The 15523-nt window shown below is 36.8% G+C and overlaps 1 protein-coding gene across 2 annotated transcripts in view; it reads right to left on the reverse strand.

Annotated features, from left to right (window-relative positions):
• Window positions 1-8072: 8072 nt before the first annotated feature.
• The window catches only part of slc9a1a (solute carrier family 9 member A1a), a 33000-nt gene continuing 25549 nt past the window's right edge, over window positions 8073-15523 (reverse strand). Inside the window, exons 13-14 of one of the 2 annotated variants that reach the window (XM_008431075.2) lie at window positions 13909-13965; window positions 8073-12682 (exon numbers count right to left, since the gene is read on the reverse strand). In XM_008431075.2, coding sequence (XP_008429297.1) covers window positions 12399-12682; window positions 13909-13965 — 341 coding nt within the window. In that variant the 3' untranslated portion in view covers window positions 8073-12398. The remainder of the gene's footprint in view (window positions 12683-13908; window positions 13966-15523) is intronic. The other variant, XM_017309657.1, reaches the window with a different exon arrangement.

Genomic DNA, 15523 nt, shown 5'->3' on the forward strand with positions numbered 1-15523 from the left:
GACTGTAAAGTTGCAACCTGCAGCCAACTGAACCGGATGTGACCCGACATCACCTAATTTGTTGCCTAAGAGAAATTTACAGTTAAATCCTTCAGATTCAATCGGATTCCCAATCATAGCTATTGTTCTTTATATCTGTTGATATTGGTTGAATAGGTATGTTTCATAAACCAATTCTAATTCTTGTGTATTTTTAGCTTTATATGATTATGTTGATTGTGTCATAGTCCATACTTGAACAGAAAAACGTGCCTCCTAAGCATATTAACATTCCGTTTTCTGTTCCTGCTACAAGCTTTTAGTGTGTTTTAATTATATTCTGCGATAGACCACACTCATATTTGTGACAGAACCATTTTCCTTCCTGAACAGGACACAGGTTCTGTTCTGTCCATGCTGTTTAACGTATGTATGAATGTTTAAACTTTAAGCAGATGCATTTGGCACTTTCGGACATGTGTAAATGAGCCAGACTGGTGGAGGTTCACATTGATCTCCCTGATATCTTGCCTGGATACTTTTTATTTTTCCATGGTTTCACACTGGGAGTCTGTATACTGTTAACCTTAAAACAGGGGTGCCTCGGTGCTTTTTTTAAATGTTGTGTACCGCATTTATTTAATTAAAGTTAACGTTCAGATGACGCATTCTAAGAAAATACAAACGACAAGAGCTCATAGATGTGGAGCTGAAATAATTATACTCATTTCCAACTTCTCAGTGCACAATAAAGTAATTTCATCTGCTGTTTCTGTAGCTGTAAGTCTCGCTACATTGGCTTTATTTGCAGATTTAAATAGTTCAGGCATGAGTGAGAACCTAAAATAATCAGTATAACTAAGCATCAACTGAGTTTACATTTTGTCTCTGCAGCTTGCATACCAACATCTCCATCAATAAACCAGCATCTGCTGCTGACGAGTATGCAGTGCGTTTAAAAGACCATGTAGTTTGTGTTAGGGCCCCTGTCCAGTTTTATCGTTTAAATTCATATTTAGAAAAGCTCAGATTGAGGACTATGAATCATGATATTGAATGGTTTGAGCTGCCCACAATGTTCATGCCAAAGAGTACAACAGAATTAGAAATCTGTGTGTGTTTAAATCATATTTGCGCTAGGAGGACAGAGAAGGGACTGTAAACATAGTGTTTTCTCACTAATAAATAAGATAGATGGGCAGATAAATTGTCCATTAGCAAACAGCCTGCACAGCAGTATTGCTGTAATGCCTCTGAAAGCAGCAAGCTTTCGGGTACATCAAGGCTTTTTTTTTTTCTTTTTTTTTTTTTTTTCCTTAAACTGAAAATGAATTCCAGATCCTTCATGTAACCCCTGAAAGCCACCCAAAGGCTTAATAATTACAGCATGTAATGTACACTGTCAGTGTTACTGATGGCCATGGCATTGTCTAAGATTTGTGACCAAGCGAACAGATTTTCACCTATCTTAACTTTATTTTAAAACAATACGTTGTTGTCCCTTTCTGGTTAAAATCAAATATAAGAGATATTAGCATAGTCTATAAAAAAATAAAATAAAATAAAAAAAAAGCCCAAGTGAAATGCTCTGACTAACATCTAACGAGGCAAAAAGCTCCTCTGGCATTTTTCTTTCTCCCTTTTTGTCACAGTCAGGTACATATCTTAGTCTGAGCTAACTTTAAGGCAATTTGTATTCCATTTGACTCCGTGTTTTCACTGTTGAGCCATTGTTCAGCACGGCCCATCAGTGAGTCAGTCTGCTGGGTGTCTGTAATTTAGAGAACAGAAGAGGATAAAGAAGACAGAATTGTTGAATTAGTCTTTTTAGTTTCGGATCTGACAGAGTTTCCCCTGAGAGGAGATACATCTATGAAGCATTTAGCAAGCTTCATCAGTGAGAAAAGGACAGTTTGTATTCAGAGAAAGGCACTTTGTGGTGGCTCAGATTCTGAGAAGAGCTGGCCCTGAATTCATTTAAAATGTTCAGAATTTCTCCAGGAAAGAGGCGTTATGCAGTTTACATGCAGACCGTGTAGGCATTCAGGGTTTTAGGAAAACTGAGCAAAAGGTGCAAGTAGTGTGGCGTCTTCCTTCCAGATTTGATCTAAGAACTGTTTTAAATAATATGAATCTTTTAAGCTTAACATCTTGATCTTATACCTACAGTAAACAGTGAAGCGAGGATTAATTTGCCCTCTATAGATTTCTCCTATTTTTGCTTATAAAATTAAAGGAGCGGGTAGAAATGTGAAACTTAAACATGTAGATATACTTTATTACTGTTCTTTTGTTTGCTTTTGTTTTAAATTGATTTTCTTTTTAAATAACGTTGTTTAGTCTTTTATTTCACTAGGTTCAACAATGTCAGAGTCAAATCATCATTGCCCCTCTTGTTAAACCACAAACTACGTGTGATTATCCTGTTTTTTGTTGTTGCAGCATGTCAGTGTCATATGTCCAGTGAACATGGGTAACGTGGACAGTTGCCCAGGTTTTCATTGTAAGGGTCCAGATGAGCACAAGAGAAGAAAAATAGTCTATTTATCAGTCAGCTGCACCCTTAATTAGATTTGTATTGCTTAATTGCAGGTGGTGTCAGTGTGTTGGTGTCCTGTAATCAGTAGGTTCGTTGTGTTTGCTGCTGACCAGGTCGTGTGACTGGGACTGCCAGGAGGATTTCCTCCATTCTGACTGGTTTCGTGGAGGCGTGGCTGTTTGTGCATCAGTCAAACTGAGTTCACATGATGTGAAATACAAGTGAACCTTTAACCTCTCTGCCTTTAGAGAGAGAGAGAGTGGATGTATCACTGAGGCTGCCACTAATAGAAATAGGTAGAACTGACGGGAAGACACTGTCAGCAGGATTAGCACAGCTTCAGGTATTGCTGGAATGAGTCCTACGCTTAACAAAGTCTTAAGAGAAGTTGTAGGGGCTAATAATGTGTTATTCTTGATTTGTACTCAGGGACCACAAAAATCAGTCCGGGAGCCACAAATTGACCCCCCCCCCGACCCCCCCACCCCCGAAGCCACACTTTGGTTATCCCTAAGGTGGGCGCTATTTGTGTGTTCTTAGGGGAAGGCCGGGGTATCCTCAGAAAATGCACAGATATCAACAAATAGAGACCACAAAAATATTAATCAGCGAACACAGACAAATGCAATTTCCTGTGTTCTGCCTCTGCTTAATAGACACATCAAATTGGGGTTTCTCAAAATGCCAGGTTATACACGAGTCCACTCATTGCTCTTGCATGAGCTCCGCTGGCCAGTGACAGCCTAGTTTATCACTAGGATGGATGAGGCAGGGAATACAGTGTCACTGCTACCAACAGACCAGGGTGAGACCAAAGCATGGATGCTTTCTCACCAAAAAATAAATGGCTTGCACACATAAATGTCCTTCACAAAGCCCCTTTCTCATCCACCTCACATTTACTCTGATGGCATTTTTTGCTTCTGCTGCTAAAATGTCATTTACTGTGACGGCGGACTGCACACACACACACACACGCAGACACACACACACACACACACACACGCACACTCATAGAGAACGCATCCTTGTCAGCTCATTGCTCAACATGCCGGCACCCTGATTGTTCGTGTACGAAAATAATTTTGGCAGAAAGCACAGTGAGTGAAATCTGGCGCTGCAATGCGATAATGTTTGCAAGCAGTTAATAAGGATGCATCCCTCAACTGTGCTTTGTTATCAGAGCAACTCATGGGTTATCAGTTCAGAGTTATTCACACAGACATAATGCATCGGGGGACCAGGGGCTGTCACTGTGCACCCGCTCTACTGAGTGTGATTTTGCATTTACAGCCACTGACAGTCAGAACGTGTAAAGTTACCATAATGCCTCTCAGTTGGTTCTTCATGCCTGAAACAGCTGACTATCTCTAAAACATTTCCTGCAAGCTTCACGGTGTCCTGTAAGCCCCTGTTGTTCTACTCTTGTCTTCAAACATTCAATCCTTTTTCCATCTCACCCTGATGTTTTATTCAACAACCACGAAGCCGATGGAAAAGTCCATCTCCGTGTTCTGCTCATTGTAATACATCAAACAACAGGCTGAGATGCATCGGCCTGTTCCCGTGTGTCCAGATCAATAATGTCACAACGCCCACGAGTTGTCTCTTGAAGGACCCGGAGCAAAATGTTTCCTGACACTTAAAAGGCGTGGCCTTGCAGGACTTTGGAAGTAAAGCAAGAGGTTGAAGAGACTGATTGTGGACTGTGGCGCAAAACCTGGTGTATGATTATAGAAATATGCAGAAATGTGCAAAGGTTAGGGCTGGATAATGCAGCTGAGAAGCTTATCATGATGTAAATGTTTCATATCAGTCAATATCGATAATTGGTGATATTAATAAATATTGATTTTTTTTATTTCAAATATCTGATATACTGTCAAAATAGTGGGATGACCTTTCCCTTTTTATCCAGTTTTCATTCTACACCACTTTTTAAATTATTTTTAAACAGCCATGAAGGGACATTGGCAAAATCTGAAACTCCTGCGGAGCAAGTTACTCAAGAGATTGTTTCTAGGTAATCAAAGAGCGAGTTAGCTGATGCCACCAACCTAGCTTAGCTGGCCGAGAGAGGATGAGTGGCTAAAAACCTTTCCTCTGCCTAAATGTCATTAAACGCCAGACATTTTGTCATCTCTAAATGTTGTCATCAACAATATTACCTTAAGAATTTCTGAACGTCCATCAAAGTTGTTCAAAGAATTTTCACTCATATTCAATGCACTTCATGGCAGTTGTTAGATTACTGTTTATTTATTAGCTAAGCCACTGAACTATGACCTTTAGTTCTATTAGTTCATAGAGCTAAAGGTCATAGAACTAAAGGTCATAGAAATGCCTCTAAACCACACGGTTTAGTCAGTTTTCTACCAATGCATAAAGACACACAAAACAAAGGAACTAATTTAAATGTCATTTGATTTGTTGAGAAATACACATAAGCGAGAATACAAATAGTAAAATTTAAGATATAAATATTGATTGAAATGATTTTTAAATAAAACAAAAATATTCCAGTACTTTGGAAACAAACTGTTAAGAAAATCTGGGTGACTTAAAGCTTCTGTGCACTTTTGGAGAGAATACTATGGACATATACACCACCCAAAAACTTTAATCATTTTAAAATCATAAGAAATTCTTTTACTCATAAATTTTGGATTCAAATAAATATTCAAACGGTTCATCTGTTATGGCAGATAAACAACTGATATAAGTAAATATTCTGCAGCTTAAAGTTAAAAGGATCTAATCGTTTTAAGGAACAGTTAGAAATGGTGGTGCTTTAAAGTTTTCTTTGAACAGAATTGTCTGAGATTGGTTAAAATGGATTTAATCAATACATTTAGATGAAAGCACTGCCAGATTTATCAGATTTTCTAATGATGTTCTTTTATGTGCATTAGCCATCAGTTTACACTGAACAGAAGTAAGCATCACCTGAACAGTGAGCTGACCTTTGACACCTTCCTGAAGTTTCAATTATCTGTTCCTTCTTTTATTTTATTTATTTTTTTATAGAAATCTAACTCCAAACTGCTGCAACCCTTCTTCAGACCACATTCATAATCAAAACCATCCTTATTGTGCAACCAAATATTTTCAAAGCACATCTTCTGAAGCTGAAAATCAGAACATTCGCTTGCAGAGCACATCAGCCCAATTGCTGGAGGTTTTGAAAGCCAGAACAAAACAATTAGCCGTACAGTAAGACGAGCTATATGAGCCATGTAAATGAGAGGGAAGGCGATGGAAAACACGCCATTAAGCTGATGGAATGAGGCCAAAGAAAGGCTGGATCTCCTTCCCAGCTCACCAGTTAAACCTGCCACAACACGTTCCACATATAAAATGTTCCCTCCGTCAGATTAAAGGTGAAAATTGGAGAAGTTTGTGCAGCTGAAGCAGATGGTGGTTTTTATGGTTGCATACTGCCATCTGCTGGCATTTTAATGTATTTCAAACGCCGACGTGGATTACGCTGGCAATTACTCTTCACAAGCGATTCAAGCAAAAAAAAAAAAAAAAACTTTATCAGTCTATCTATGTATTTGCAATTTAACATTTCTCTTACATTTTTATTATTACTTTGATGCATTTAGAGTTTTAGACGTGCTTGCTAAAGCACGTTGTGTTACCATGTGAATAAATGGTGCTTTTCAAACGTCAACATTATTAAGCAGAGAGGTTGACTTTTGGATACATTGAAAATGTGGAAGCACCAATAAACTCTTCCTATATTTAGGAATAATTAGGAGTTTTTGAAGATAGCTGTTATTTTCACCCCAATATTCAAATTAGGGTTTCATTTCCACAGCATTTCAGATTATGCACAATTAATCCACAAAACCCCATTTAACAAAAACCTGAAGTTATCAATTCAAGAACAGTAAATGATTATTCTCTGTAATGTTACCCACTTTAAAAGCTCCTGCTTTATAAATAAAACACAAGACACGTTTGAGTCGTCACAAATATTCCATCAAGAGATACAGGTTTGTTATAAAGTTAAACTTTAATATGTAATATATGACATACTTTACATGGCCGTAGTTAGTCTTAGTGGTCATTACAATGAATAGATGAGACGCTCACAAGAAAGTGCACACATTAAGTAGTCGGACTCTGATTTACACATCAAATATTGAATTTCCAATAATATTGTTTCTTTATGTACAACATATTCCTATTCATGTAGATGTGTAATAAAAAATATCTATTGAATACAATATTTCAATTAAACAGCAGGTAATAAAAATGTAAGGCATGAAGAGAAAGAAAAAGTGACTAAAATGTAAATCTAACTCACGCTGACATCAAGTTATAACATAATTGTTAAGATTTTACATCCCAACTTCTTTAAAGTCAGCACATCCTGTAATAAGGCCCATCATAAAGTACATTCCTTTGCCACTAACGTGTCGCCTGATGCACAATGCTTACCAATTAAATTAAAGCCTTTTATTGCTTTTTCCCAACACCAGTGTTTCTAGATCAAGGGTTAGTAAAGTGCTCTGCATTGTGTAAAATAGTACTGAGTCAGATCTGGAGAAATGTAGAAAGTCCAAGTAAACATGGAAGAAATATGATCCCTGGAGAGTGAAGTAATGACGGTACAGAAATTGTTATGATGATGACAACATACAAGTGTGGATTACACAGTGAATGCCATCTGTTATAACTGCAGTAATAATCTGCAATGTGGATCAAAAAGTTGTTGACTGAATGGCTCATGGTGATGAAATGCTTTCAAGCTGAAAAATTACGAAAAAGGTTTTCAACGCCAAGTTTACTCTCTTTGAAAATGGTGTTACTGCAGAGTAACGCAGGTTACATTACTCTGTAACTTTGAAACCTGGAGGAACAAGGTAGAGTAAGTGATACAGAGCTTTGAAAAAGTTTAGGCCTTTTGGTCACGCATAAATGTTTCAGATCATCGGACCAATCCTCAAATTAGAAAAAAGTAATCAAATGCAAAATACAGTTTTCCAAAGTTAATATCACTTAATGAGTAAAAGTTATCAAAACCGAAAAGAAGACATAATTGCTCTCTTGCTAAATCAGAATTATTTGTGATTATTTTTTGATCTAAGCTGGAAAGGGTTGCAAAAGCCTTTTAAAGCCTTTGTGACTCCAGTAAACCCCAGAGACAGACATGATCAACAAATGGAGAGACTGGCTTCCCAGAATTACCACCCAAGACGCATTTACCCATCAGTCAGAGCTTAATGCTGATGATTCAACATTAAGAAACATGCTGGACAAAAATAGCATCCAATATGAAACCATGGATGAAAAAACAAGTAAACTAGCAAATCTGTCTCATAATTACTAAAATAAATAAATAAATCTATGTGGTCGCAACAATTTTTGTAATAATATTTTGGGGAGAAGCAGGAGAAAAGTGTATTTTTTTGGAAGGTGCGGATCACATTACTCCTGGCATAAAACTAACAGCATTTCACAAAAAGAACATCGTCAAACATGGTGGTGATGATCTGGACTGCTGGTTGTCTGGCCATGAACTTCAGACTTTCAGCTCAAGCCCTGCTGGAACAATGATCTAAAGCAAACTGCTAAACAATGGCTCAATTTTTATTAGTTTTTTCTTTTGCTGGAAGTGGTTTAGTCCATGTCCAGACTTAAATCTGACTGAGATGTTGTGGCCGTGATCTTAAACGGTTGAAAGTTGGTTGAAATCCCTTCAACGTGGAGGCAGCGGATTGGGCTAAAATACCAATCCGCTGCATCCGCTTGGCGATGCTAAAGACTAATCGCCAAGTTTTCTCCTCCCCCCTTGTTATTTTAGATTTTCCCCTTCAGTAACTGAACTATTATTTCAAAACTGCATTTTGTACTCCCTCAAGTTAGCTTTGAGTGATATAAAATTTGCTTGATGATCTGAAACATTTTTTCTGACAAAAAAGCAAAAACAAATTTGCTTTCCACAGCATGGGATACAAAAGTAGAATAATGAGTGGACAAATCTCCACAAAAGGTCACATGCAGAGAGGGACCTTGATTTAAAGACTATTATTGCTTAGGTTGTGGGTCTGATTGTACTCACTTTACCCAAGAAAGCAGTTCATCTTTAGGAAAATTGTTATTCAACAAAAAAACTCAAACACAGAGCTGAGTTGATCTTTTTTTTTTTTTTTTGTTCCAGGACTTTCTTTTTAAAACAAAGGTCAAAGTTCACCGTTCAAGTAAACATACAATGACAAAGTCACAGTAAAGGTGAAGCTTCCTGTACATGAAAACCTAATGCATTGCACACATATTTATAAAAGCAGAAAACGATGACATCAGATGGTGAATAACAAATGTTCCCCAATGAAGCACTTGAACATGTAAAACACGATGAGCGTGAAGGCAGACGCGTAAACAAGAACAGAGAAGCTCGGGTGAATGCTGGTGTTGCTTTGTCATTCAGGCAGGGATGACGAATGCAACAAGTTGAAACAATTCTCCACAGTAGAACATCCAGTGTTTACATCAACAACAGGAAGAGATCATATCATAGATAAGCAGACACAGATTGTTTACCTTTAGCTGAACCAAAGCAAGAAGTTATACTGCTCATGAACACAGTCAAATACACTCTAATACAGGCCTTATGGCTTCAGAATAAAGGATTTTTGCACCAAACATTACTCTGTAAAATATCTGAGAATGTTTGCCTAAAATATGCATTTGGTATGAAAAAGAAAAGTATGAAAATAGTGCTCCTTTCTTTTTTGTTCAAAACAAAAGTCTTTGGAATCATTGAAATGAATCATAAACATTTTATAAATGGAATCTAAACATACAAGTTTTAGTTCCCTCCAATATAGTAACACAACCACATTCATAGATCATCTACTTTTAATTCAAACAGCTGAACATACTGAAAAGCATATGCAATATATTCTGTGTATAGATGTGCAATATGTCTTGCAAGACTGCTAAACATGAGAGAGAGAAAAAAAAACTCAGCAGAAAGGTTCAACGATGAATAAACAGATTTTGAGAGGCTGTAAAGTTCAGGAACTTGTTACATTTAAAAACAGCAATAAATTTAGTTCTGGCTGAAAAGCCCCCTAAGGAACAAGAACAAAGCATGTTAATTTGTTTTAAACCATACAAGGTTCGTTGTCGTTGTTTACGTATATTTTCCAATAATTGTCACACTCCCATTTTTATGGTAATTACCTAAATTAGTTAAGTCTGCACAGGGATAATTTCATAACAAAATATATCAAGATTATATATAGTACAGCATCTCTGCAAATTTGCCCAGTGCAGCAATGTACAGAGTTCCCACCAATTTATAGTGCTATAATATCCGCATAAAGCTGCAGTAAAGCTCAGGAGCACATTAGCTATACAAACAAGAGTCTTCAGATTTTCTCTTAGCAAATTGAGGGTTTATGGATTACAAACCAGGAAAGACTCGGTTATCACCTCAAAAAAATAAACAAACTGATTCACGAAGCCTGTGTGATGTAAATTTTGCTATCCTCTAGCGTCTGCTAAAACTCTCAGCAGAGATTTATGTGTGGTTCAGATTAAGAGGCAGACTTCCACCTTGGTTGTATTTGTGTCAAAAGAACAAAGAATGGCTGCTTCAACTGACTGGGTTTGCAACTTTGTGTTCTGCAACCGTAGCTTCGTATTCCCCATCCACCACAATGATTACAATCTGAAACAAAACTTTGAGGGAAAAAAAAATCCCTACCAGCTATTAAATGAATTAATCTGACACTATCCATTTTTGTGAAGGAACGTTGTAAACATGCAGGGCAGAACAATGCCATTTTCCTCTTTTACATTTAAAGTCTGTTGATGATCCACATTTCTAGGGGCTTGTGGTTGTTTTTACATAAGCATCAGAGCATCAATGATGTAGGACACGAAAACAAAATATATTACTCTGGCATTTCTTCACAGATGACTGAAAGCAGAAATCTGTGACTCAAAAATCATTGTTAAAGTCAAACTACTCAGCACCCTTCATCCACAGAACTCGAAGGCAAACGTTCAGGGTGACATCGAATGTACTAGTTCAACCAGAAAAAAACAGTGGTAAACTATAGTCCTACACAACTATCACTGGAAATCTTTCTCCTGTTTAATTGCAAACTTTGGTCAATAACGTAAAGTTCTTCTCTTATGTTGGGTGAAATTCTTGCAGAAAGAAAAAACAAATCTTTCTTATACCAGTTGATGTCTCACAAAGTAGGAAAAAAAAAAATTTAAATTATTTTTAAATGAATTTAGTCTTAGCTTTAGTGCCATATGACATATCCTTCATAAATTATATAAAAAAACATGAAGGTGAAAACATTGTGAGGTTCTTTCCATCTTTATATTAATAATATAGCATAAACCAGCAAATACGTTTTATAATTAGCACAAGGACTGTAAAAACAAAATGAATTCAGTTGTTTGACATTTAGGTTTTGCAAGTTTACAGAGCACAACAAACTGATGTTATATAAAAATGTAAACTGACAGTTGGAAAACCTTATTAAATATTGTAAAATGATGTGGAAATGTGACATTTCTGTTTCTGTAAACAATGATGTTGATAGTTACATTAATATGATGTGAGTTTTATCAAACAGGATTAGCTGATAAATAAGTTAGTGGCTAGACTGTGCAAAAAGTTCAGGTGAATTTATTTTATCGTTTACTTTTTTACTTTTTTCTATAATGCCCAAGTTTGATTTTTAACTTCACCTTTAGCAATATTTTTGCATGAATAGAGAAGCTAAACCACTTTTAAAGGGTATAGAAAGAGGATATTATCATTAATCACTGTATTTTAAACATCTATCCTGCATAGATTTACATTTTTTCCAATGACATGCAGACAGTCAGTGATTCAGAAGGTTGTAAGACATGAATAGATGGCTGTACAAACTGGAAAAAAAATAATTAAATATGTGATATTAGAAAATGGTTGCTACTGGGCACTTGGCTATTAAAGTATGAGGGGGAAAAATTGCTTTAACAACTTTTAACCAGACCTGAAAAGGGTTCTTATAACTGAGGTAAATATTTGTAGATAAAAGTTATTTTAAGTACGATGTACAATGTTAGCTCAGTTTGGTACCAAAATCTTCTCCAACTTTCAGACAAACTCAGTTCCTAAGGATCAAAACTCACCAACCTCCTGCGATAGAGAGGGTTCCATATAATTAACGCCGCAGTCGTAGAAAAAGGCTGCAGTCTTTACAGATGTTTCGTTCTTTAACTCAGTGTCCTGCAGAGTAAACACACATCCGGCTTCAAATCTGCACACTGCAATATGATTTCAAACAGTTAATGGTAAAACTAAAATAAAAAAAAAGATATGTCATTTTAAATAAGGCAAAGAAAATAATATTCTAGTGAAAAAAGGCCAAACGTCTCAAACAGCTATATCTATGTGTTTGAATCCAGCAGACAGATTGATGGTGAAAACTAAAATCTAAAGTGCAGAGCTTGACAGGGAAAGTGAAAAATTGACATTTATTTTTACTGATTATGTTCAGGGCAAGATGCCCTGAATGTCTCACTGAACTTAACATTAATGACATAAGATAAAAATAACATTGTCTGACACTAAAACAGTCCAAAGCTTTGGTAATGCATAGTTCTTTCCTGAACGTCTGAGATCGTCAGTCATGAAATCCGTCTTCTCCAACATTTTAGTTGCAGCAGCAAATTTCTACTGCTGTCAACAAAATAAAGAGCAATGACAATAATAAGGTAATGGCTCTTTTTCCCCCTCAGGCTTGTTCTCTTGCTATTTATTACTAGTTCTTCCAGCACTTGCAGTTTTGTTTGCTGTTGTTATTTTGAGAAAATTCCAACCAGAGCAGCAGCTCTTCTCTAAGAGATCTGCATCTTAAGTCGGTACGGGCTCATCGTCATCGTAATCCTCATCGTCATCGTCATCCGGATCGGGCCCCGGGTCGCTCAGACACCTTAACAGCGTCTGCTGATCTCTGCCATCATCTTTCCCACTGGTTTTGTAGGCTCCTCTTGAACTTGAAGGAAGGCTCATCGTCAGGCCTTGGTCCTGTACGACCTCATCCAACAGCCTGACGGAGTCTGGAGACTGTGGAGACGCCAGGTCAATCTGGATGGTGGGCACGTTTTCTGCACCTGGCTTTACGTAAGCCTGTGAATCTGCAGACAAAACAATGACATTACTAGGCTATCAGCAATATTAGGGTTTTGAAACCGATTACATACAGTTTTATTACTCAGTCGGCATGCATGAACTTAGACAGTTGAGACCAGATGTTTACATAGTGTATAAAAAAGGCAGTCACGTTTTTCTCACTCCGACGTTAAATTAGACTAAACTTTTCCGACTTTAGACCTGTTATAATTACCAAGTTATTTCAATTTGATAAATGCCAGATTATTTTTACACCTGTGAATGCATTGCAAGGCAACGCTGTGTGACATCAGAAATATATAAAAAAAAAAATAAGTCGGTTCACCAGAGCATTTTGCCTAATGACCACAGCTGCATTTGGCGGATAAATTATGAAACTTTCAAATGTAAGAACAGGAGGCAGAAAGCTGCGGGAGGAACTAGTGCACTTCACAAAAAAGATGTCATCACAAGGAAAGATGTGGAAATATTGAAGCAACTGAGGCAATGTTCTGTAGTGACCCACAAAAAAAAGCACTGATCTCAGATACAAATGCAAATTGTGGGAGCTGAAAAGGTCTGCAAGTTGGGCAGGCCTTTTCAGGCACTTCTGACATGAAAAATGGGCTAAAATTCTGATTCAAGTAATACAGTTACAAAGGTAGAATTCCCTAGGCAATTCTACCAAAAGCATGTCAACCTTACCTTTCAATTTAAAGAATGCTGTTAAAATAATAATAATAATAATAATAATAATAATAATAATAATAATAATAATAATAATAATAATAATAATAACAACAATAAAACCACAAAAAAATTAAGGTATTTCTCAAATAAAAATAATGTTGGCAACTTTTGCTTAACTAAAACAGGTGATGTGAAGTTAGAACAGAAAAGCCTGGGTGTCTTTTCATACAATGTTACGTTAACATCTGGTTTTAGTGGTAATATGCAAAGGGAGAAAAATATAAACTACATGTAGAGTTCATAATGTCACTCGTCTAATTAGACACTTTTGCAGTTCAGCAAATGCTGAGCACAGCAGTTTTCAATGAGAAATAAACACATGCTGGTACTATTCTACTGTGTTTAAGCTTATACAGACGCTGCTGAAGCTCCTCATACACAACATGCTGCTAATTAGAGCCTACCTACATATCTTAATTAATAATGAAGAAATAAAAGCATGCAGATTAGAGTTGCTGTTGGCACATCTGTCCTTCAGAGGACTACACTTTACTCTACATACCTGATGACTGTTTGTTTCCTTTTTTCTGCTGAGCAGGTATGAAATCAGTATTTCTGCCTAAAATGAAACCAAACTCTGGTTTAAATGCCAGCTCGCAAATGCAAACATGTTTCCATCAGAGGAGTCGGGGGGTGGGGAGGGACATTAGCACAGTTTATAGCACATACAGTGGTGTGAGAAAGTATTTGGCCCCTTCCTGGTGTTCCATTTTTAAGTTTGTCACACCTCTGTGTTTGAGAGCATCAAGCACATTTAAATATTAGCCAGACACAAGTAAACATAAAATACAGTTTTCAGGTTTTCTGCAGGTTTTACCAACTCAAATTTAAGACCTTTTAAGATGAATTTTTGTACAGAATGAACACATCATTACATGGATAGGCACTGAGGTCCTTTGAATGTTGGTGTGGGGTCTTTCATGAACTCTTTCCTAGCTTATGTCATGTGTTGCTTTCATGATGTCAAGCTTTTGAGGATCTATTGGCGTACTTCACTTCACTTTGTGAGAAAGGTCCTATTTAAGTGATGTTTTGATTGAGAACATGTGTGGTAGTTATCAGGCCTGGATGTGGCTAGAGAGAGTGAAATCAGGTGTGATAATCTATAGGGAAGTTATATTTTAACAAGGGATTGGACAGAAACAATCACTTTTTCACATAGGGCCAGGTAGGTTTGGATTTTTCCTTCCTTAATAAGAAACACCTTCATTAAAAAAAACAAAAAAAAAACCCAGGATTTTATGTTTAGCTGTGTTGTCTTTGAATAGTATTCTAATTAGTTTGATGTTCTGAAACACTAAAGCATGGAAAACATGCAAAACCCATAAAAAGCAAATCAGGAAGGAAGGGAAACAACTCCACACCACTGTATTTATAGGCATCTCAATGAATTAGAATATCATCTAAATGTATTTCTGTTGTACTTCAGTTCAACAAGTAAAAATGACTATATTGCAGGAGTCTCCCTACCAGTCATTCAGAGATACTATCCAGCAACTTTTAGACACATTCCTGTTTCTACAAACCCAAATCACATAATTAGGTCATTACCAGTCCTCTTCAGAACTCGATGCGGCGCTGAAGAGCCAAGTCAGCAGGGATGAGTTGGAGCAGGGATGCCTCTAAAAGTTGGAGTACCCTGTCTCTCAGGGAGTGGGGTTAGACATCCCTGTTTTGTAGAGTGTATTTTATATGCAGAGTGTAATATTTTTAGTGTTATTTTTGGTTAATTTTGATTATTTTGCTTTGCAGAAAATTAAAAGTTAAAACTACAATATTACATAAAAATCAATACAATATATCTTTTAATACAAAAATGTTAGCCTGCTAAAAGTAGGTCAACAGTTTGTAGCCTCAACATGTGGTTGAGGACTTATTTTGCATAACTTTTTGCATTAATACAACGCGGTGGCAGAGAGGTGGTCCTGCTAAGGTGCTAATGTAGCCTATGTAGCATTGGCTACATAGGCTACATGTAGCCTATGTAGCTAATGCTACATAGGCTACATAGTTATTCTGGTCATCTGCATTGTTGGTTCTGCCATCTCTTACCTTCCTCTTATAAACACTCCATAGATTCCCTATGAGGTTTAGGACAGGTCATTTTGCATCACCAG

The sequence above is a fragment of the Poecilia reticulata genome, linkage group LG16 (genome assembly GCF_000633615.1).
Source record: "Poecilia reticulata strain Guanapo linkage group LG16, Guppy_female_1.0+MT, whole genome shotgun sequence".
In the NCBI taxonomy this organism is placed as follows: Eukaryota; Metazoa; Chordata; class Actinopteri; order Cyprinodontiformes; family Poeciliidae; genus Poecilia; species Poecilia reticulata.